The sequence below is a fragment of the Anser brachyrhynchus genome, assembly GCF_964034855.1.
Source record: "Anser brachyrhynchus genome assembly, chromosome: 5".
Classification (NCBI taxonomy): Eukaryota; Metazoa; Chordata; class Aves; order Anseriformes; family Anatidae; genus Anser; species Anser brachyrhynchus.
In genome coordinates this window covers 62,289,086-62,313,105 of record NC_137699.1, presented here as the reverse complement: position 1 = coordinate 62,313,105, position 24,020 = coordinate 62,289,086, and the positions used below count along the sequence as shown (strand labels likewise).

At 39.5% G+C, this 24,020-nt stretch overlaps 1 protein-coding gene across 5 annotated transcripts; it reads right to left on the bottom strand.

Annotated features, from left to right (window-relative positions):
* Positions 1-382: 382 nt before the first annotated feature.
* On the bottom strand, positions 383-23,868 carry DLGAP5 (DLG associated protein 5). 5 transcript variants are annotated; one of them, XM_080593798.1, is made up of 20 exons: positions 23,756-23,773; positions 23,274-23,381; positions 20,602-20,852; positions 19,716-19,924; positions 19,178-19,270; positions 17,403-17,487; positions 15,313-15,408; positions 14,121-14,191; positions 12,178-12,446; positions 11,614-11,744; positions 11,401-11,530; positions 10,942-11,027; positions 10,266-10,426; positions 8,113-8,205; positions 6,686-6,905; positions 5,339-5,570; positions 4,931-4,988; positions 3,154-3,325; positions 2,751-2,800; positions 383-1,670 (listed from the first exon to the last, which is right to left on the bottom strand). In XM_080593798.1, the coding sequence occupies exons 3-20, from the start codon at positions 20,840-20,842 to the stop codon at positions 1,548-1,550; spliced, it is 2,520 nt and encodes an 839-aa protein (XP_080449924.1). In that variant the 5' UTR covers positions 20,843-20,852; positions 23,274-23,381; positions 23,756-23,773; the 3' UTR covers positions 383-1,547. The 5 variants fall into 5 exon arrangements, with proteins under 5 accessions (XP_080449924.1, XP_080449922.1, XP_080449925.1 ...); XM_080593796.1 differs by lacking the exons at positions 23,274-23,381; positions 23,756-23,773 and adding an exon at positions 23,813-23,868; XM_080593799.1 differs by lacking the exon at positions 23,274-23,381 and having other exon boundaries at positions 23,756-23,806.
* Between the last annotated feature and the right edge of the window lie 152 nt (positions 23,869-24,020).

Below are 24,020 nucleotides of genomic sequence, written 5' to 3'. Positions count from 1 at the left end.
TCAGGCTGGTAATAAAGTATGTTCCCTTTGAGTCACTCTCTAGTCTTGTCTGCAAAACAAGAACAACGCAAGAGCCACTACTGAAGTTTTCAAGGATCTCTTCGATGCCTCATACCCTTTTATAACAGTCTCTTCGTTTATCCTTGGAGATACCAAGTTACAACAGTGCTCAGACGTCCAGCAGATGCAAGCGCCGAGGCCAGCACACTAACATTGGCTTAAGCATATATGTCAGATGCCAAAAATCCCTCGTTACCACTACTCATTGCAGTGTTGAAGACTGAACAGAGCACGCAAGCCAGTAAGAGCTATCTTTTTGTAGCTGTCTGTAAAAGCAGAAGTTAGTATTGAAGGAAGTTCATTCTAGCACAGTAACACCACGTCAAGTTGGCTTCCTCTATTTATTTCAGTGCAGTCAGTACACATCTTCCAGGTTAAAACTTCAGTCCAACGAGAAGCCCCCAGCTGTAATGGCAGTGCTTTCTACTGAGGGATTTGTGTTACATTTGCTCAGTTTAAAATAGAGATTAGTGGAAGAACACGTGTACTACACTAAGGTCATCACTGCAAGAAGAAGCCCAGTCAGGTATTTCTTAAAAATGTAAGAACATGAGGTACTCGTATATATACACACTTTGTATTTGCATAGCAGTAACTGGCATGCTCCTTGTGCACAAATGTATCAGTTCAGGTAAGAGGAACAAGATGCGAGAGGAGGCTGATGTTAACAGGCCAGATGTTCAAAGAAAGAGGTTAAGAGACTTTCACATGAAAAAGGGAAGAGAATGGGGTTTAGCTTGAAGGTACTTAAGGACACAATTGAGTATCTAAAAAATCAATGCCTACTTGACACACCGCAAGGAAAAGATACTATCTGACCTTGAAATGCTTGTTCTAATTTCTACTGTCGCAAAGCAAGTGCTTGTTAAACACCAGGAAGAATCCCACAGGAAAGAATAATATGAATCAAACCTTGTCCCATCTGCTGATTAAGCACAGCTGATGTGCAGAATACTGGAGCCAAAGGGTGCAATAGCACCCTCACAACACTGCCTGAATACGAAACAGTGCTTTGGGGCAGGTAACAGGTTGCGTCTCCCCCTCAGAGGTGCCCTCACACCACAAACAGGGCAGAGGTGTAGCTGCTTTCATAGGCACCTGTTACACAAATCTTATCCCAGCTCTTGTAGAAAGAACTCATGAGGTAAGAAAGGTCAAGACAGAAAAGCTTAGAGATGAACAGTTTTACAACTTGAAGTAGACAGGAAATACATGAAATTATACAAAAATAAAAGTATTTCAGGTTGGAGTCAGAATATGCAGTCACTGGATACAGCAGGAATAACCAGCAAACACCACTACTACTATACAGCAATATTTACAGTGCACTGTGACTGCACCATAACACAGTTACAAAATATTTTAACAAGTTCCACTATAAAATACTACAGGTATCACACAAAACACAGTTCATGGGTTGCAGATTATTCTAAACATCCTCTGTTTTTTACCCTTATGCAACTTACACATTTCGAATTTCAAGTCACTCATTTTTCCCCAGGGGAAGGAAGAGGAGAAAATACAATAAGGTCACTGAACGTTTCAGCTGCTGCAAGCTTCTGGGCTTTGTTCTTGACCGGAGTGAAGGGCAGCTCACCATCCAGCATCGGCTGCGAGAGAAATCAGTGTGAAGTAAGCATTCAAGCCACAGTTATCTGCTTTACAAACCAGCACCGCAAGAACACATAAGATAAGCTAACAGCGAACTCCTCTCCCTAATGGCATCTGTGAAAACAGCAGACCAACAGTAACTACTGACAGGCAACTGCTTGCTTCTGTCAGGTGCCTGCCTGCTTGGAAGGCCACACAACCATCAAAGTACAAAAACGAGCAGAAATTGCTTTTGATAAGACAGGAGAAGCACACAGTTCTCTTGCATCTCAGTCAATACCGCGGACACATCACAGGTTCAGAGCACGCGAAGCACAGATCTGCCAGGAAGATCTGAAACCCTTCCTGAAAACTACAGCAACTCAGTAGATGTAAAAATACTGAAACGTGCTTGCTTTTAGGTGGTATTTTGAACTGTGGCTCTTGCTTTGAAAAAGTAATTTACCGCTGTGAGTACCAGTGTAAGAAGTAAGGAATTCTGCAAATTTATTTCCAGACATAACATAAATGAATAGGTGGTCCACATTTTGAAGACACTCATTACTTAAAGCAGTAAGCTATGTTTTAGAGAGGATTTTTTCCATGCAAAACCAAGGAAGCTGTACAGCCAAGTTCTTTTAACAATTTGGAAGGTTTTGTACAAATGCTTTTCCCCGTGAATATTACTTCTGGCTGTGTAAGATAAAGCTGTAGAAAAGGGATGGAATAAGTCTTGAAAACTCCAGCAAGGAATTGGAAGGAAAAGGCCAGGCAGTTCATTTTATGTTAGTAAATATTTACATTTAAATATTTACAAGGAAATCCACAAGAAATGTAATTTAAACGATCAATCTAATGAGATCAGGCATTCTTTCTATGACAAGTATCTCAATTCATCCTACACTCAACATGTGTACTCAACAGCCAGTACAGGGATTCAGGAATTGTGGCCTGAATTTATCAGAATAAGTTGCGTGAACTGACTTGATAACATCATTTTCCAGGGTTTAATTTATTTCATGTAGTAACTGATTCAGCAGCAAAGGTTAACAGTACTGTAAGCAGCAGATTGTTGTAGTCAAACTTAAGGGTCAACTTACTGTATCAAAAGGATTTCTGTCAACGGACGTCAAATCACTACACAAAATATCTGAAAAAAATATTCTTAAGGTTAGTCTGATACTGCTGAAGCTGAAAAAAGTTTTGTTTTCTGTGTTTACCGAAGGAAAATCTAAATGGTCTGCACTTGCTTTTACTGCAAGCCTTTTATATCAGCTTTCTGCTTCACATACCACAGGGAAACTACGAAGAAAAACCAGGGGAACTGTTTGCTCACATGCAAAGCATGAATAAATCATACTAGCTAATGTAGGTTTTGCTACAAGCATGCCTAGATTAACCAAGCTACAATGACAGCGCTTTCCAAGCATAATATTTAGACCATCAAAACTTTAGATTAAATGTAACCACATTGACTACACTAAGCAGCATAAGGATACGCACCTGTTTGTTGTATTTTTGGTTCTCCATACTCAGATAAATTAGTCTCTGTGCAGGTGCGTTCCTTCTCTGGGCTGCCCATGACAATATCTTGTCCCTCTTGTTCTGGAGCCGATAGTTCCATCTCTTCCGTGCCATCCATTACTTTTAACTCACTGTTAGAATTTTCCAGCACCTGAAAAACATGAACTAACTGTTCCTAATCCTCCCTGAGACTAAGATGTCAGCTATATTTGCTTCCCAGAGAGCGGAAAAGAAAGCCTTAGTGAAATTAGTAGGACATAAGGCAGTTCCAATGACACAAGGAAGCCTTATTTTCTGTTTTGTCTGCTGTAAAAGACAGTTGGTCAGCTTTTGATGCAGAAAGCACAAAGGTAAAGAGGTAGCCAGGACATTCGAGGGATGTGAGCTTACAGAAAGCCGCACATCTGTGTCATGTTAAGCCAAATCCATACATCTAATCTACAGATATTATAGACAAATCAGAAGAGAGTGGGTTTGAACTCCAGTCTCTGTACAAAAGAGGCAGAACAATGCTGGTAGCTTAACACTGATTTATTTCACATGGACTATTTCCCAAACACCCTCGTAATCTCAATATCATCTTGATATCATCTTGAAGAGGGCATGAAGGAAGTTCTTCCACATGAGAAAAAGATTTGGAAGTTCAAGTGCCAAAAGCATTCTGAGGATGTTCCCTAACGAGACTTTACCTGAAGGAAAACCCTATCAGAAATACTGATTGTTAATGTTTCAGTTTCCCTACATGGTGGCATCACTAACAAGCAATTTCTCATGTGACATGGAAAGGATGAAGTAAAAGGAATAGGAGCAAATTTGTAACCAAGATTTTTAAAAAATGCAGATATGTATGCACATGCATGCGTGCATGCATATGTATGAATAAAGCCTGCTGTAGCCATGCACAGATCCACGCAGTCAAATAAAAATTAAGATCCTACATTTCCAATGAGTGGTACTGAAGGATGACTAACTCCAAAGAACTGGCCTTCACTGAGTAGCGCAGTACTGCCTAAATTATGGAGGCCCCATTCCAGTTTAAGGATTTTTTATTTTTTACTCAAAAAAGGAGTCTGCAGGCATCTCAGGTCATCCATTTCTGCACTGATACTTGTATTGCTAACAATGCTCTTGCTATACCTTTAAACAGTGGAACAGCCTAATGGTCTGTTATGGCAACATGAAGACCCAGAGAGCTAGATAATACTGTTACTTTTAGTCTGGGAACCCAAAGGCAAAAGCAGCAGCAGACCCTACTGATGCCTACACTGAGAAGGAAAAAGTAACAGCCTGAAGAATACAGAAGACTTCCTGATGAATATTGGATCTGACATCCAAATGTCCAGAGCTAATAAAAAAAACTATTAAACCATCAAACCAAGTTGGGGCACCCTTATCCTGAGAGGAAGGATATTTCCTGACAGGAGTTCAGCTCAGGACAACAGAGCAACTAATGGACAAGCTTTGAACACAGAAAGCCAAGTGTCCTCAGAGAGGCTCCAGGGGGGTTTCCTCTCGGTAGGTCTTCTCCGGTAACTCGAGCTGGCACAACAGACAGACTTGAAGCATCATGTTATGCCTCCGCTGCTGACAGGAGGCAGTAATTTGCAGTACTGATTGCAACACGCAGCTCCTCACACACATGGATCATTAATAACTAATCCTACAACGTGAACAACTTTACACAGGAGTATTATTATTTTTTTGGCTAATAGTAGAAAACTATTTAAAGCACATACGTGAACGATGCATGACTTACCTTAGATCCCTCTACTGTGCCAGCAACAGGAATGGGTTCCTCTGCATCTAGGGAAACACTGAAAGAAAAACAAAAATATTTTCATTTTTCCCAATCATTTTCAAAGATTTTTACTTACCCAAGTGATCTTAAAATTAGTTCTGCAATTATGCTTGCAGGTTTGGCACTAGCCAGCTCTATAAAATTTTCTAGGCAAAAAATAAAACTTGTACCCCAGCAATGAAATTACATTTGGACAAAAGCTCTTCACATTTGCTTGAGGGAAGGAAAAGACACAAGGACTTCACAACACCTTCATCCCTGCCAAATTGGAAGGTAACACTTAATGGGCATTAGTATTAATTTTTCCAATTAAAACTGGAAAATTACTTATACAAAGTTAAGTTAAAGCTGCCTTAACATGTCTACCTGTGTTCAAGACAACCACTAGGGAGAGTTTTTCCAGTGGTAAATTGGTGCATATTCAAATTTCGTGCTGGCTGGAAGCCTTTGAGTGCTGGTGTTGTTTGTTTTGCAGTTGTATCATCAGGGTTACAAAGAAGAGAAGAATTTCTCTGCAAAGTTCTGCTGGATGATCTTGGAGTCGCCAGATCTTCAGAAGTCTGCTGGGAAGATCGATGAGATTTCTTTGAAAGCAAGTCTGAAAAAGAGCATTTCGCGTTTCATTACACTACAGCACTTTCCAGAAGATGAAATTAACTGTTAGGATTCTAACTAGGAGCACACTAGTTTTTACGCTTAAATTGTTTTTATAAAATGTTATATTATGATCTTATATACGCTGCAAGTAGAAATTGAAAATGGTGACAAAAGCAGCTCTGTAAGTTAAAGCTACCTTCACTCCAACTAAGCCATTTGGTAATTACCATCCCTTCACAAAGCCTGGAATAACAAGATTTGCTGTTCTTATTAAGAAGTACATATGGTGAAAGGCTTTGTCATTAATTTCAATATTCCACATTAGGTAATTCTGAAAGAATTAAAGAGACAGATTCATAATTGTTTTTTATAGAATTCTGTAATTGTTCAGAGTTACTCAAAGCTTTTCAGGTCTCCTCTACTAACAGGAAGCATACTAAAAGATTACTGGTCTTGTGAAGAGAATCTACCTAAATTGGGAAATTCAGTCATCTTCTGAACTATAAATATGGGAGAAGCAGAACAGCTCTGAAAGAATCAAGGATTACTGAAGATACTAGCTTCACAGATTTATGTAAGATAGATGCTGAAAATAAGGCTGTATTTGGATTGTCTGCTCAAGAAAAGCGTTAGACTGCTTTTATGGCAGACGGGAATACATTACAACTTTGTTGAACATGAATACTGATCACAGATATATTGTATTTCATCTCTGAAGACAGTAGTGAAAGATTTACTACACAAAAATTCCAATTCACATCTTACAAATAAAGGACATCAGCCTGCATTGACTTTGATGAATGGGTTGTCAGCTAAGTCTGAAGCTCAGATTAAAACTCCATTGCTAAACACATTCTAAAGAAAAAAAACGAACCACCTGCTTTTACCTCTGAGTCTAAGCAGGGATTCCATGTTGCCATAATTGCTTAAAACAGTACAATCATATAGAACAATTTACTTTGGTTTCCTGATGTAACTAACCATTAGTTGAAACATGAATTGTGCCCAGCGCAGGAACTGTATCCAATATAAATTGCATAATTCCTTCCCAGTGAGCTTGGTTCAAACCTTTTCATTTTTTTCAGGTCACAGAAATCATGATTAAGCTCCACTTACCTGGAAAGTTTTTCACAGGGCTTTCAATTCTGAAAAATCCTGCTTCAAAAACCACTTTTTCTACCTCTGGTAGCGTATTCTGATGTGTACAATCAGCAGCTCCATCATTCTTCATTTTGTCCCTCATAGCTGCTTTTACAGCAGCAAGTCTGTTTCGGGCAGCAGTTCTTCCAGCTGCTCCCAGCTTTGGTTTGGACACCCCATTTGGAACAGTCTTTTTCTGAAATTGAAAGTCAAGGTCTCATTTGGAAGGTTCAGACAGAGGTAACTGCATATGAACATCTACACACACAGCTGCTGGCCACACAGACAGCAGCAGGCAAAAGCATTGCAGGAGACAAGATCTCTGTTCATCTCCAGAATACCACTGAGTGCTATTCAGTGGTTAAGGTCAGATTTTGATGACAATTTTAAGTATTTCTCATGCCAAGTCTGCAGTTCATTAATACTTGTAGCTTTCTTAAAACTTTTTTTTTTTTTAGCATTTCTAGTTAATGCTTTTGAGAACAGTGGGATACAGGGACTCCTAGTGGCAGGGAAATAAAGTAACTGCAAGGCAGACACACTTAACCAGAGAAGTCTCTTCTGGCATTTAATTTTTCAAGTTCTGTGTCTTGCATCATCTGTATAGTTCTGACATTTATGGTCAGTTCACACAGACCACATTTCCTCCGGTTTCATGCATCTGGAGTTTCTTATCGACCACCATCTCTTTTTTTATGATTAGTTGAGCAGTCTCAAGGAGCTGTACAGAGTTTAGGCAATGTGAATATGATTCTTGATCTTCAATCATTAGAAACAGTTACAGATTTTGAACCGAAGCCAATAAAATAGCTTACATTAAAGCTTATTTTGCAATAATCAATAACTTGTTTTGGATAGCATCAGATCCATTTATGCTTAGAGAATTAGTAGTTTAACACTACCCATGATCTTGTTTTAATGACACACAGATAAAATTCAGCACTCAGTGCTTAAAACTGTCAGGCACTGCCGAATTCCTCTGTAGCAGCTTTATCAGTTAAGTCAGTGCCAACACCAGTGGCTCAGAGGAAGTTTTACACCTGAAGGGTAATTTCTGTTCCAGATTCTTCCTAGTAAGACTAACTAGCAAAGACTCCAATGACTTCAAGAGTCCTTAATTCTTAGTTTTAATCTTACCATACAAAAGAGGCAACTAATATCACAAACACCAACTGTAAGTGCACATGGGAGACACAAGGAAAAAGGGTGCACCTTGAGATTAATTTCACTGAATAGATGTTGATGATAATGTTCAAATAAAGATGACAGATGAATAAGGCTTTAGAAGTAACTTGCATTTAAGAAGAGTACTCATTACTGCAATAGCTTACAAATGATTTTAAATATGTCAACATGCTTGCATCTTGATGCTTTAGGAGACGCACTTCAGGCTTTATTCATACCTTGACAATGTCTTTGCTTGGGACATCAAGTGGTTGCCACTCATTGTCTTGAAGCATCTTCAGATTATCAAATTTTTTATTCACATCTTCAATCTATTGGAAATCCCAGAGAAGTCCAAGTTTAATTCACCAAACTTACCAGATTTACAGAAAAATGTTTTATGAAGTTAGATAACAATTTAAGCATTGTACATTCAGGTACTTTTGATTTAAATACAGAAGCAAACTAAACCTCCAACCAATAATAAGTATGGAATGTTCTCATGCAGTTGACAGAGCGGTTATGCTAACATACACGAGATACAGGTCTCATTTCTTTAGTTTAAAGTCAGTAGCAGAAGTATCGAATGATTCAGCAAGATCTAATACATATAGTGGGAATCCTGGGGTGTATATAATGGTATTGTGGGGCTGCATTAGGCAAGGCATCGCCAGCAGGCTGGGGGAGGCAATCCTTCCCCTCTACCGTGTGCTGGTGAGGCTGCACCTTGAGTACTGCATCTATCTTAGGGCTCCCCAGTACAAGAGACATGGACATACTGGAGAGAGTCCAGGTAAGGACACAAAGATGTGGAGTGTCTCCTATGAGGAGAGAAGAGAGCTGGGACTGTCCAGCCTGGAGAAGAGGAGGCTTGGGGAAATCTGTCTTTAAATACTTGACAAGGAGGGTGCAAAGAGGATGAAGCCAGGCTCTTTTCAGTGGTGCCCAGTGCCAGGACAAGAGGCAGTGGGCACAGTGTGGAACAAACAAGGTTCCCTCTGGACATCAGGAAAAACTTTTTTCACTGGGAGGGTGACCAAGCACTGGCACAGGTTACCCAGAACAGTTCTGGAGTTTCCCTCCTTGGAGATCTTCAAAAGCTGTCTGGACATGGGATCCAGGGCAGCCTGCTCTGGGTGTCCCTACTTAAGCAGGGAGGGTGGACCAGAGCGCCTCCAGAGGTCCCTCCCAACCTCAACCGTTCTGTGATTCTGGGGGATAATGAAAGAGCTGCTTTACAACCTGCGACAGTGCTCACATTTAAGGAATGCACAAGAGTACATTGCACAGGTAGTTACACTAAACCAGCTTGAGTCTTCCGTTGTTTAGGAGATGCCTCATGCAAGCTTGTTTGCCCTTTTAAGCTGCTGGCTTGAACAGCTTCCTGATGCAGTCTGCACTTGTGACATCCAGTGGCTACAAACTAGTTCTGCAGCATTACCTTCTCCCTTACTGGTGCTCAACGCAACAGTTTCCTTCAACTTTGCAATGGAGACACCTGCCTGATTTGCTAGGAAGGCCAACACAAGGCTTGTCTATAGCAGGTCTGTCACTGAAGGAACAAGTCCTTTACATCATCCCCAAAAATGCAAAAGACAAAAATTGAATGCAAGGTAGGGCAGAGTTAGCAGCTCTGTCACTCCATGTTTATCTATGGGAAAAGGCGGGGATGCACAGGAGAAAAACTGCCCCCAGAGACACAGTAAGCACAGGAAAACCCTCTTTTTCATATTACTGGTTCTAAAAATGTTCTCCTCAGTATCTTGGATGTTCAAGAAGCAAGTCAAACCCATATGCTTCCTTGAGGGAATTCAAGATCTATGACTAGGACCCTAGCATTAAATTAAATGCAAAGATGGATTTATTATAAGTTCCTTTGGTGAATGCTGCTATACAAAAAAATGCTGAGACCTTTTGAACATTTAGAATATTATACTTCCTTCTGAAACCAGCAGAAAGAGAGATGGTTTTCTACCACCCAGCTCTCTAAAATGTTATTGTAGTTTCTGCATAATTGGCATACTGAAGAACAGAACCACTACTTTCAGGTGAGTTCCAGGAATAGCTCCCAGCTTGTGGTCCTGGTGGACACTGTGACCAACTCCTCACTCCAAACCAGAATGAGATCTGGCTACATGCCTTCATTCCAGAAAAAAAGGTCCACAGCCACAAGATGACAACAGGCAAACCAGTCCATGAATTATAAACCATAGTATAACATCAGATATTATTCACTATTAAAGAGTGTTAAACAAGGACCTGCTTTTTTTTTTTATAAATATACTGGAAAAAAACAGATTTTGGATTTTCAAATGAATAGTTTCAATCCATTGCTTGTTAATTACCCCCATCTTATTTATTTATTCTAGTAGATTAACATGAAAGTACATACCTGAAAATAAATCATATCCCAAAATCCATCCAAGTCTGTGCATGTTGTTTCTTTTTCACCCCGTTTAAATTCACAGTTATCCACCAATCCTTCAAACTGTTTAAACCTTTCTGCTATCAGCAGTCTTGTCTGACCAACTGTTGTGCGAATGAGATCTTTAGCTGATGGTAACAGAAAACAAAAGAAAGTATAAGTTGTAGTAACCCATCATTTCACAATGGAGGTAAATAAATACTTGAAGAGTTTAGGATCTATTGCTTCAACTATTTTGAAGTGTTCACACCTGCAATACAATCAGTCTGGAGCATACCTATCCACTGAACTTCTCTAGGCTTGCTTCTTTCAAAGAAACTTTACCAACCCAAAGCCTTTAAGGCAAAAAAACTGACAAGTTAACCAGTTTCTTAAACTAAGTTTTAAAGTTCATGCATTTAAATATACTTAAAGAAAAACTTGTGATAGGCACTTCAGTGTCAACTACTACCATGTCACATACTGAAGTTTTAATATTAGGAGGTGAAGCATGCCTTTTTGTCTTGAGACAGATGCAACTCGGATGCAGCTTTCACTATGGGCTGCAGGCTACTTTGCAAATATACTCAGGTACATAAACTTTCTTCTGTTACCTTCGGCTACCGTAACACCCCTTTCAGTGCCTATTACAGTTCAGTCTTACCATCCTCTGGAATGTCCAGCTCAAGTTTTCCATCCCACTGAAGGCACTGAGACATCAGCCTCTCTGTCTCAGACTGAAGAATGTTTCTAAAAATAAATAGTGAAAAATATTTTTTGGAGAATATTTGGAGAATAACCGTTGATTATTGCTGTCCTTTCACTTTCAGTGAAGCTAGGCAGTCTTTGAGCAGAACCCATTAGATTGTTTTAATTTGCTGACTAGCTGAGATTCAATTTATGTTTTACTGCTTTCAAGTTTGTATTCCCTAGGACAAGGCATTAGCCTCCAGAATTTTATATTCTTTACTTACACTAACAATACAAAAGGCAAGACAGGAATAAGTATCTACTGAGGTTGCTGATGACAGACACCAACCACTGTGAACTGTTTACAAGATGTATTACTCATGTTAAGGACCTCAGAAATGACAACAGTGAAGCAAAACAAAAAGACACAAACCTGAAGTAGGGCACATCATGCTCTTGCTCTCTTATATCATCTGACTTTGTTTCAAGTGCTCTCTCATCTGTAGAAACAGGAATTGTTTCATTTGATCTCTGCATGGAAGTCGTCTCATCTGAGTCTCTTGCTGAAAAATGTTAAAGGCACTTATTCAGAATTTGGTGAAAACTAAAAAACATTCAAGTGATAAACTAAACGTGAACTTTGTACCTCGTTCTCCTTTCAGACTTGTAGTGATCTGCTGCTCTTGAAGGTCTTTAAAAAAAGGTGAAATTTGACTGTTTGAATCAGGCTCTTGTTCCCAGAAAAATCTAGTTTTACTGGATTTTTCAGCTATATTACTGGAAACAAACAAACAGAAAAAGAGGTATGCTTAGAGTTAAGACACATTGAGAAATTGACCTCTAACATGGCCAAACACATAAAACTGAAAAATTTGGAAGACTACCTTCCATTCAACGATAGACAACACGAGCTGTTAGTATTAAAATAGACACATCTGTGCATAGATATCTACGGCACAGTCCCTCATATATGGAGCTGCTCTACTTCTAAAGCACAGGCAGGATTATGCATTATATAGCTCGCTTTGCTGGTATACTATGTCCACTTTTGATTAAGCAACAGTAGCGACCACGATCAGGTGTTTCAACATCAGAACAATTTGTTACATGTGGCATCCCCCTACAGAAAGATCATGTTTTCTGTAGCATCACAAAGTTTCACTTACATTTATAAGGCCACTTATATTTTAGGACATTTTAAGAATCTTACACTGGAGATTTTGAAAAATCCCAGAAGGCAGTAGGTGTCAAAAAGGCATTTGCTCTAGAAGGAGTCATGGGTTTAACTTTGTAGGTTGTTAATCCATCTAATGGCTGAAACACAAAGTTTTGAGGTGCAAAGGAGCGCGTTCTGGGTCTCCCTGGAGCAGAATTGTTGTTCTTTTCTTCAGATGTCTGTTCCTCTCTAAGTTCTGATGCTGAACACGTCACTGGATCCAGCTGAGCATTTTCGTTCACTTTATGTTCGAAAGGAATTACCTGCACAAATAGATAAAGCGAACACTCTATTATCAAATCAACGAGCGTGAGTATAGGAACGGGCTGAATTATAACATGACTGTTTGAAAGCCATCAGGAAGGGAACGATTTCAGGTAATTTGCTTTCTACAACAGCATGCATGTACAGAAGTCTTGATTTACCACAGGCCCAACTGGCTTTTGAAAACTGCAAATCATTTTTGCAGCAGGGGTAGCACTTGACCACGAGGAATGTAACAATCCACTGAAGGGGACAGAGTAGCAGAACACCTGGCCTACCAGAGCAGTAATTAAAATTAGCAAATGCTTGCTCCCACTGCTAAAAAAAATGCTTTAGTGTGATAAGCTCCTCAAGAGCTGAGTTACTGGCTCCAACTGAGACTAGGTCTGTTGAATAATCACAGTTTATTCACATATCCAAAGACTGAAGAACAAGCTAAAAAAAGCTGATAGCTGAGGAATGCAGTCCAAGACGACGAGAATACAAGTGCAGTTAGGACTACAGAACGTTGTTCAAAGAGGAAAAAAAGTTAATCAATAAGTTGAGTCCACGTTCCTATGAGATGAGTGACTAGACAATCATACAGAACACATTTCTGAGATACCTACACTGAGATATTGTTAGCTCAAACCAGCCAAAAGACTTCAGACTGTTTTTCAAGAAAATATGCATCTCCAATCTGTTGGAAATCTTGTTATACTTTAGATACCCTTGCTTGGAATGTAAGCTTTGAATTAAAATTTTAACAGATTTGTGACAAGATGACTGAGGTTACAGCAAGGGTTTGCAAACTGGCAGCACAAAGTAACTCCTGCTTGCAAAGAAGTACTTACTTGAACCAGGATGTAAGTGCCTTTTACCTCCTGTCAGTATTTGTACATGATTGCACCAGCTTTAAGACAATCCTAGAGCACAGCTGCAGTTGCTGAAATAGGACTGGGGATAGGAGATGTGGGGGGGACATGAGTGAGAGGGGAATTACAGTGTAAGGAAGGACAAAACACGGATGATTCTTGCACAGGACTGTGAGGGCATGAATGCATAAGCAAATTGTTTAGCAACCTGGGTTGGAGGGCTATGACGAATTCAGATACTGTGTTCTCTACACTGAGGCAAAAAAAGAGTTCAGTTCCCTTTGCCAGGGCTATAACAAAAGCAACTACCTTTAATTATAATAAATCTTTTAAGGAAAAATATTCTCAGGTATGTTCTTGGTGGTTTAAAGCCTGAAAATGCATTTAATTCTCAGCTTCTAAAGTCTTGTATTATTACTTGAGCATCAAAAGGATACATTCAGAGTATGTTACAAAAAGGAATGAATTGCACAAAATTATGCACACTAGATAATATCAGCAAATGAGCAGGCCTTTTTTTCTTTAAGTAGTTGAAATATCACATCTCAGATGTTATGTAAGACCTCTAATTTAAATTAATTGTCCAAAACTTGAGGATTAGTAAACAAGGCATCCAAACAAGCAAATCAAATTTGGTCTTAAGTTTTAAAAATAAGACAACATAAATACTTACAGCTTCTTCCCAAAATGTAGTTTATTAGTGAACTTCCAATTACCTACATGCCTGAGTACAACCACATTTAAGCAACAGTTTCACTACCATTTGTTACTCTTAAATCAGTTTTACTGCTTTTCCATTTCAAATATTAAATGACCTACCTCCATGACACCAGGTTTGACCGCTTTCTTCTCCTTTGCTACATTTGCTGTCTTTCTCTGTGACTGGTTACCTAGAGAGAGACAAAATCTAGAAGGTCAAAAGGCATCTGATTAAGGCAACTGCTCACTGATCTTTCCAGAAGATTGACATAAAAGTCTGGTGGTTAAAGACAGGGAGAGATTGTTTTGCTTCTCAAGTAAGTGGCTAGAGGACAGATGCCTAATTGCAAGAGTTCATTCAAAAGAAAACCTGAACTAGGATTGAACAGCCTGTTAAGAGATGTATCACCAGGAGAGGAAAAGGAATTCATTAAGCCATTAGTCTTTAGATGTTTTCATATACTGAAAGAGTTCACTTCATTTCCCTAAAGGCTGAAGAAATACTGTTAAGTCAGTTTGAGTTCAGATTTGGAATTTAAGTTTGGTATACAACTTCCACAGGAAGATTGAAACCAACACTATTGCAGCTGTACTTTCAGCCTTCTGTCATATATAATACAAGGGACACCGCAAAACGTTTTGGAGAATATCCTGAGGACAAGACAATATTGCTAAAAGTTTCCCCTAGTTTAGTAAACAAACATGGATGAGGGAAAATTCCTGACTTGAAGAACACAGGATCTCATCTCTTCCAGAGGCATCTGTTCCTGATCTTATTAGTCACATGTCCTTAAACAGTGATACACCAAACTGGCAAATCTTTCCCAGTTCTGTTTTTGTTCTTTCAGTCTGTAATTACCATATGCATATTGATGCTCCACACTGATGGATTTTACAGGAAACTGTCCAATGTTAGCTTCAACATCTTGATTTCAATATTGCAATAGAGTTCCAGATGAGATTTGAAGTGATAGAGTATTTAATCCTTCTCTTACATGACAATTTGGCATGATTTGCATACGGTCTATCTTTTCCAAGGAGACAGCTACACACCAGGATAGTGAGCTAAGACAGTTCAGAGCAAGCTGATATGCAACTCTGCAGCACAGAATACCATAGATAAGCAAGATCCTAAAGACAAAACTGTCTCTAGCATATCATTTGACAACATGTTTAGCAGCAGCACATAAACATAAGCGTTGCTTCCAGCGTTCACTTACACAGCACTGGGCAGGACATCTCTTTACAGCACACACTGCCAGATACTTACATATCAGCTACACAAGACGACTGTATTTACTGCCTCACTTACCAGCAGTAGCAGTAGTTTTCAGCATCTGCCTAGCTGCAGAGGCAGCTGCTCTGGTGATTCTTACGTTTGGGGCTGTCTGGACCACAGTCTGCAACACTAAGAAACATTAATTCCAGAGATAAGCTTTCTAAGGAGCTGCATTCAAGCAATATAAGTGAAAGCTTCAGTTTTGTAAAAATCGAAGTTGTACCAGCAATTATCAGTTGCATTAGTTTGCCAGAATCGTCAGGAGCGGTGTTTTTTTGGTCAGTTCCATGCAAGCAGAGCTAAACATGGACAGCCCAGCTTAGCCTTGGCATCAAGGATATTGACAGACGATGGTTTTGTTGCACAATAGTACTGCCAGGATCCTGCTAACAACAATGTACCAGTGTGCTAAATGCTACATACAAAGCTTAAGAAACCCTTCTCAGTGTTCACTGCTATCAAAGACAAATTCAACGTTTCCATTATGATGCTCATTACATGAAAGTTTTCTAAGGTGTGAATTTAATAAAGTATTCCTTAATTTGAGTCATCCCCAAATTATTTTTATTAAATAGGACTCGGATTCATATACTATATTACACATCTTCGTAATTGTCATCTGTGTTTTAGTACTGTTTCTAACTTCCTTATTTCCTTCAAAAATGATATCATTCTCTTGCACAAAAACATTAACAAGCTCTTTATTTCATTCTCTGCCTTTCTATATCTGCCTGAAATCGAGTAGCCCCACTTGGTTGCTGTTAATGGTATTTCTTTTATTTTTATTTTTTAAATGTCATTCTACTTGCCACATAATTACTGCTTGACAAGTTGGGAAGAAATTACTAGATAAATAACTATAACATCTGATTTATCCAAATGTTCACTTCCCTAACATTTTCATACTAATGTTTAAATACATATAATGCATATTCTTGCTTCAACAAAAAGCATTATCGAGTCTGGTGGATAATTTTTGAAAAAAATAAATGTTTCAATTGTTATACCAAACACTGATAATGGATTTTCTCAATATTCTCTGAAGGTGTGAATGAAATTTATTTAAGTAGACATCTGCTGCTTGCTAATTACTTTAGTGATATGAAATTCAGTTCACCCTGAATTATGGAATATCATGTGTTAACATAAGTATTCTACATGACTTAGCATTATCAACTTAAGGCATGGACATCACTGTGCAACCAGAAAGAATTTATAGTCAAAGGTATTCTATTTGCTTAAACAAACGTGGCATGTTTTTTCTCTTTTACACTGTTTTCTCCATAAAAGTATGAAATCATCACATAGAAAGTCCAACAACTAGACAGATACAGAAGGGGCTGTCGTAAAATATGAAAACATAAGATCGTACTTATCATTTACTGAAGCAGACAATCACACAGTCAGTTACATTAGTGTGTATCAAAAGTTTGGGCTCTTATCTCCTACATTATATGCTAATACGCTCTACCAGCAGGATATTCTTCTCTAGATTTTTTCCAACGTTAAATGAAACTTGCATGACTTAGAGAACAGAACCAATGGCATATCTGCTGTATAGATCCACACTTCACTCAAAATATTTACAGCTTATATAATCAACTATTTTTCAGGCTAGCCACAATAACGAAATAAAATCATATTTTAATTGTATCAAATATCCTTCACCTTTCCAGGTGAAGCCATTTGATCTTCTCTAACAGCAGCTACATGTGGTATTTTTCTTAGAGACAAACAGGAAGCTCTGCACAAGTCCAGCTGTGGAGGCAGCGAGCAGTCATACAATTCTACTTACTGATCTTTTTCTTTTCCCTTCGCTAGGCTGAATAATCAGTAACCAGAACTGCATTAAGTATCCCGCATTCCATTTCCCCTGGCCAACAGAGGCAACAAGTACATGCAATACCTAGAGCCACGCGCTCAACAGTTTATCAGCAGCTGTTCTTGTAGCTGGTAGGAATGGTCATCCTAAAAACTGTCTTATTCCCTAAACCCAAAAATGAACTGTGGATCTCTCCCAAAGATGTTCTTCGCCTCACTCCCATAACATGACAACTGACTCAGAAGAATAAAACAGCAGTGCCCTTGCAGATTCAGATGTAAGGAGCATTCTACTTCCATACCTTTCCCTTTTTCAGCCATTTTGTCTGTACTCTTCTGTTTACATCCTGCTTGCGTAGGGCGCACGCTATGCCCGTTGGCACAGACCTGCAAAAGAAGATTGCATTTTATGAAGCATCGGATTTCCAGAAATGAAATAGCCCAACTTCTATCCTCAGCTTTCTATCCTAGCCTCCAGTAAAACAAATGGCCAAGTAATTTGGCACAAAGAGCTTTAAAGAGTAAAGAGAAGTTAAAGATAACTAAAATAGCTCATTTTAGACATGTGTTAACATGTTATCCGTCTAATTAGGAATTCGCAAAAAGAATTAAGAAAATTGAAGAAACTGTTTGGTTTACTTTGAAAATAGGTGCTAATTACTGCCCCAAGTTAGTTTGTATTATGTGATTTATGTGATTTAAAAGCCGCTTTTCTGAAAGATTCAGCATTAACTCAGTTCTTCCTTCATACAGTTATGACTGGAAATCTTCCAAACGCATTCAAGTTGCATAAGACAAGATTGCTAGATTCAAATTATAGCTTTTTACAGATTACTGCAGGTGAAATTCCTCAAACTACTTTTTTTGTGCAAGTAATATCAAAAGAGACTGCCAAGATTCACAGTAAAGAGTGCCAACACTGAAGTGCTTCCAAGTTTGAGCAGTAAAGATTAATCATGAGTAATGCCTACAGTAATTGCATCTCAACAACACGCACATATATATAAGGTTTTTAGGCCTTAAAATTAAATGGAAATTTGCACAACTGCTATACGTTGTCTTTGAATGTTAGCCACTGGTTTTACTCATTTGTATTACTGACCATAGTATGGAAAACATAAAACAAAAACCATCTTACACATAAAATTATTCCCCTTAATAAAACAAACAGCTCCGTGTCCAGCTTGTTGAAAATAATGTATGCAAGACCACTATTGCTGAATTTGCTAATGTGAGATGAAATATTCTACAGATTTAAAAGCTTGAATATCATTTCGTCTTTATGAAATTAAGATGCCAAATTAGCAAAAATAAATAGAATTTAACAGTTTTGTGCACCAGATCTGTCACTGTCGCCCCCCTGAAGTCAGACTAATAGGTCTGATCGGTAACTCGATCTCTCATCTTTAATAAGTAGATAAACAAGGTGACATTACATGCAAGAATGTTTTTAGGTTGAATTTTAAAAACAAGTGTTTTTTCCTACTAGGAGAATAAAACATACAAAACTTGTAAAACGTTTTAACAATGTAGTCAATTTGCTGGGTTACCTTCAAGTTTTTGAAGCTAGAATGTGATGTAGGAAGAGAATTGACTTTTTATAATCTGCATTCATCACACATTTTCTGTATTCATGTGAGAGTCACTGGTTCTCCAAGCCAAAAAGTATTTAACTCATTACTGTCTCCATTCTTATTTGCATTCCTTGCTGACTATTTAAGTGCCTGTGCACTCAAGAGTCAAAATGGACCAAGTTTGTGATTTGAATAACAGTCAGGTGGACTAAACACCGATCAATATTTCATATGGAAAAAGGGATCCGGAAGATCAGTACACTTCCCTTTGGTTTGTACCGACCTAATCAAACTCTGTAGTTCAGTTCAACACAATGCTCAAACCAGCACAAAAAAAAAGTCTACCAGCTCACTGAAAGCTTTTCTGACCTAATTTGTCATTCTCACTGGGAAAACCTGCTTGGAGACAGCACTCCATGTCAGAATACAATTCTGAGTTATGGCCTAAAGGATAATCACATCGTTTTCTCCAAGATTCACTTAAGTTTATATAAGAGACAAACCGTAGAAGGCTTAGATGTTGTTGGTATCACAGCTTTTTCTGCTTGGTTCTTGGCCTTTGATCGAGTAATCCTCCCAGAGAAAGCAGGAGCTGCCTGGAAACATTCCCAAGGAAACAAAGAGTTAACTACTCCTTCCTCTCTCTGCCATCACTGCTAGAATGAGCAAGAAGCAACACGCCTGTACACTTAAAGAGTCAAAATGGATCAAGTCTGTGATTTGAAAAACTTAGTCAGATGGACCAAATACCAGTTACCAGTTCTAAAATAACTTGGTTATTTCATTTGCAGATGAACTGCTGTAATTTCTGACCTGAGAACATAGACCAAACCAAAAAATCAACACATCATTTATATTACTTCCTGCTTAGCTTACAAAAAGAAGGCAATTACTCCCTTATTGTTCCTTATTATAAAATATTTATAAAGTATTTATATTATAAAAGGTTTAATTCACATAACTTGCATGGTTTTGTATATAAACAGAAATTGTAATATAGTACATCAACTTAATTTAGATATTTAATATTACTCTTATTACCTTCTCCCTTGGCTTCACTGTCACAGGATCTTCAGGTACAAGTGAAAGAAATCCGGGTGCAGTAGGTCTATACAACCCAACTTTAAACACACCCTTTTTTGCTTTCTCTCTTTGCTCTCTTAATTTTCGAAGTTCCTTTTCTTCTTTATAGCGTTGAAGCATTTCCTTGCGATCATTAATCCTCTTGGTGGCTGCATCTGTAGGTTGTTCTGAAGCAAAGATGAAGGCACAGATATTACACAACATCATAGAAAGTTTTCAGCCAAGAAAAGTGAGAAAATATGTTGGAAAACTGCAAATTTCTTTTTTCCAAGTTACAAGAGGAACATACTAGGCCAGCAAGTAGAAGACTCTGAAGTACATGCCTACAATTTTCAGTTGAAGACTTATAAATACATGTGATCTATCACCTTGCTAAAAACAAATTACCTGCATTGTTTTAGCCATTCCCACAAAGAAACTAGCAACTTTAAAAATAAAATTATAATATGCATTACCCATTGCTAAGCATACTTTAGGCACATGACAGATACCAGTAATATGTAGATGAGATTATAGGTCAGGTTTATTCGCTTCTTGAACAAAGCAATCGTTAAGAGACTTCTCATTGAATATTAATAGTCAAATGCATTTCTTCTTTGTCCGCTGCAGACAAATCACAGTAAAGGCTAATTCATACCACTGGAGCCATAATGGAAGGCAAAGCTGTATTAAGACCATTTGCTTGATTGTTAGAAGAACCGACAGTCATTTCTTTTTAAATCTTAAACCATTCCCTCAAATTAAGGTGTGGACCTCAGTTTGGTTCCTGGGATAACATTACTAAATTCACTTAAATACATTTTTTAACAATTTTTGAAAAGCTTTACAACTAGGCTTTACTTACTCTGTTTCACACTGCTGTTCTCTTGAGAGCACATCTCACTTGTCTCATTTCGTTGAGAGACTCCTCTGTCTTTCGATAACTGAACATTGACATCTGCCAATCCAAACTGTCTGCCCTTCTCAAACAACTTGTGTCTGTTCTCCTTCTGAAGCACCGATTTTCTGCGAGCAACTTTTGTTCTGATGGTTTCTGTACTCAAATCCTTTTTGTATCGACTGGCGAACTGGGATGTAGCAGCCATCTTGGTTATCCTGGACAAAAAAAATCATAATGATTAGGAAAAAAAGCTGTAATGGTTTGTTTGCCCTTTTTATTAGGGTTTACATGTTATGAACAAAGAAAGCCCTGGGTTCTTCATTTCTGTATGTGTACCAGAGAAAACACAAATAATGATTTCAGCATGACTCCTCATTATTTGCTTTATGTATTTGAGGCGCTAGTTTGTTTATCAAGCTGTCAACAAATCCGACAAAATTAGTAGGGAAGGCTTTGTCACTGCCAGGGACTGGCCGGCTAGCCTGTTTCCAGCACAGATGTTTTTCATGTTAAGGAGACAAGCAAGTAAATGACAAGGTTGCAGGACAATACTTGGAAGCAACATTGCCACTGAGCGTTTAGATTATACCCTATCTGATGGCAAGGCAGTTTTGTCATGCATCAGAGCACTTGGCTCTGGTTCCCAACTGAGTTTCCAGGATGCAACTGGAGCACAATAGCATTTATTTCAAGCAGGATTTCTCCCTACTTTTTTAACCTGAGGAAGACCTGATGAAAACATCAGTTGCTCTGTACATGCTGTGCTAATAGGGACACAACAAGCTCCACTGCCTGCCTCCCAACCGAAGCCTGTCTGGCTAAGGGCTGTCATGCTTCCTGGAGGGGTCAGGCTCAGTTCCTGCAATTGGTCTTACTCTGCCGGCCCCTTCAGCCAGGGCGCTTTAGAAACCTCATCTTCCATTTGTTAAAGAAAACAGTTTTAGGGTAAGAAGGGTGATGCAGCTAAGCTAAATAACCAACAAAGGTCAGCACAGAGGCTGTCAATTTCATGACAGTGAGCTTTGGTCAAAAAAAAGGGATAGTTAGTGAACTGGACAGAAAAGATCAGCCTTGACCATGGCTATACAGGATTTCTTAGTCAAAAAATACTATTTGCTCACAGTATCTCAAGCCAAAAATGAACACCAGAGACCTAACTGAAAACCTAGTTGTCAGAAAAAACAGAATACCAAAATAAGCAGAAACAAACAACGATGTACTCTTAAATTAAATATACCTCTTGAAAAAGCATGGAGAGAATCTGAACTACCCTAAGAAGGAAAACAAAGGCTGTATTCTGGAGCTGGCAGCGGCAGCCCCTTGTGCCCAACTTCATGGCAGTATTCACGTACCGAGTAACTTGCACAGCACCAACAGCACTTCCACTGCCATCTGTAAGGGCTTGGAATAGATACTGGAGACTATGTATGAGTCACAAATCTAAATGGGTATATTTTAGTTTTTTCTCCCAATAAGCTTAGCGGTGCAGGAGAGCAAAATGGTGAGGAAGAATAAATGATCAAGTGGGGAAAAAAAGCAAAACTCAGTTTAAAGTACTCAGATCAGAAGCTGAATCTCTTCCACACAATCTTGGAAGAGCTGGTGCATTTCAATGCCACCTGATTTGTTAATATCAAGCATCTTACATCTCATCTTTCATTTTATGTTCCAACTTTCAGAGATTCATTAAAGATGCCAGATAACTAACAATGACTGCAAATGATCAGACTAACTCTGTAGCTCACAGGTCACATTTATCCCGCTTTACAGGTAAGTGGTTAAGGAAGGTTAAATGCTGAGCTTCTCCAATAATCATCTTTGGACTGATCTTGTTAGCCGTTCCCAGGGTGTTATGGAAAACCATTAAGAAATTTAGAGGCAGTATATTGCTATCTACTTCCTAGAAGAAGCAGATCTCTTAAGCCTACTAAAAGGAAATCGTTCCTAAAAGTAGCAGCTAACATCAAGCCTCTACACTCATCCTCTGTGGTGTTAAAATTAAGAAATTGAGAGATCTGGCTAAAAAGTTTATTCTAACTGAAAGAGCATTTCTTCCAAGTGAAAGTCCGCAATTGTTTCCAACTCCCCACTTCTGAGCTAAGACAATATTAGGTGTGTCACTCCTATAAGCTCCAAGAGCCATCTCTCCACCGTCACACTATTTACTGTTAGATTCCTTCTCAGAATTGTGACAACTAGCAAGCTTCTTAAGTTCATCTCTCCCAGGGATGGGCTTTGTTAAAATCAAAATGATTGTTTTTCCTCACCTCTTCCTTTAGTTTTTCTGAAGCAGTTTACAGGTCGGGTCTCTCCAATGACTAGGCAAAGAAAGGGGAGCAGAGGGGGGGATATTGTCCAAATGTTCCACGATCAGCTGACAAAGCTTCTGCCTGACCTGTTCTAAATCCTGGAGTCCCCAGATCTCCAACAACTTGTGGGACAAGTTCCCTGTGCCTGGGGCTCCTTTACGTGCTCTATACACAGCAACAGACCTAGATCGCATGCACAACGTTTAATTCAGTGCCTTGGTAAAAGTTAATATGCCTATAACCACAGAGCAGGTGGTGTTATGCATCAGGCAAGCTTACAGCAAGCTGCATTTGACTTATACTTCAATAAGCATGTTAACACTTTACCTTGTATTTTAAAGAGTATTTTTCTAGCTGTTGTAATACATGTCCACTTAATTCTTTCTGCCACGAATAAGCACCAAGTGCAAGTAATCTACTTTCGAGTAAGTAGCCCTACAGAAGAATTCATCAGAAAAGTGAGGCATAATGTAAGCAGATAGAGAAAAAAGCGCTTCCCCTTATTTGTAATGCAACGGTATCACGAATTCACAGGAGACAGAGACGGAAACCTCCTGGGAGAGGGGCCCCGGGCCTCACGGCAAGCCCCTCACAGCCCCCTCACAGCCCCCCCAAAGCCCCTCACAGCCCCCCCAAAGCCCCTCACAGCCCCCCCAAAGCCCCCCCAAAGCCCCTCACAGCCCCCCCAAAGCCCCTCACAGCCCCCCCCAGTGCCCCTCACAGCCCCCCCCAGTGCCCCTCACAGCCCCCCGGCCACACAACCCCGTTACCGGCCGCGGCCCGCGGCCCCCCTCCCGCCCTGCCCGTACCTGCCCGGCCTCAACGCCCCGCTCCCCGCCGCCTCCCCGCTCACTTTCAAATCTCACCTCCCGACGCTCATTGGCCAGCCCCGGCCCATCCGCGGGATCTCATTGGTCAGCCCCCAACGGTCAGTCGATGGGCGGAACCTAACTCGCGGAGCGAGATGTTTATTGGTGGCCGCCGGTGCTGTGCTTGGTGCTCATTGGCCGGCAGGCGGTGCTGGGAGGGGAGGCGGTGAGGGGTTGCCGCGCTCCGCTCTAAGATGGCGGCGGC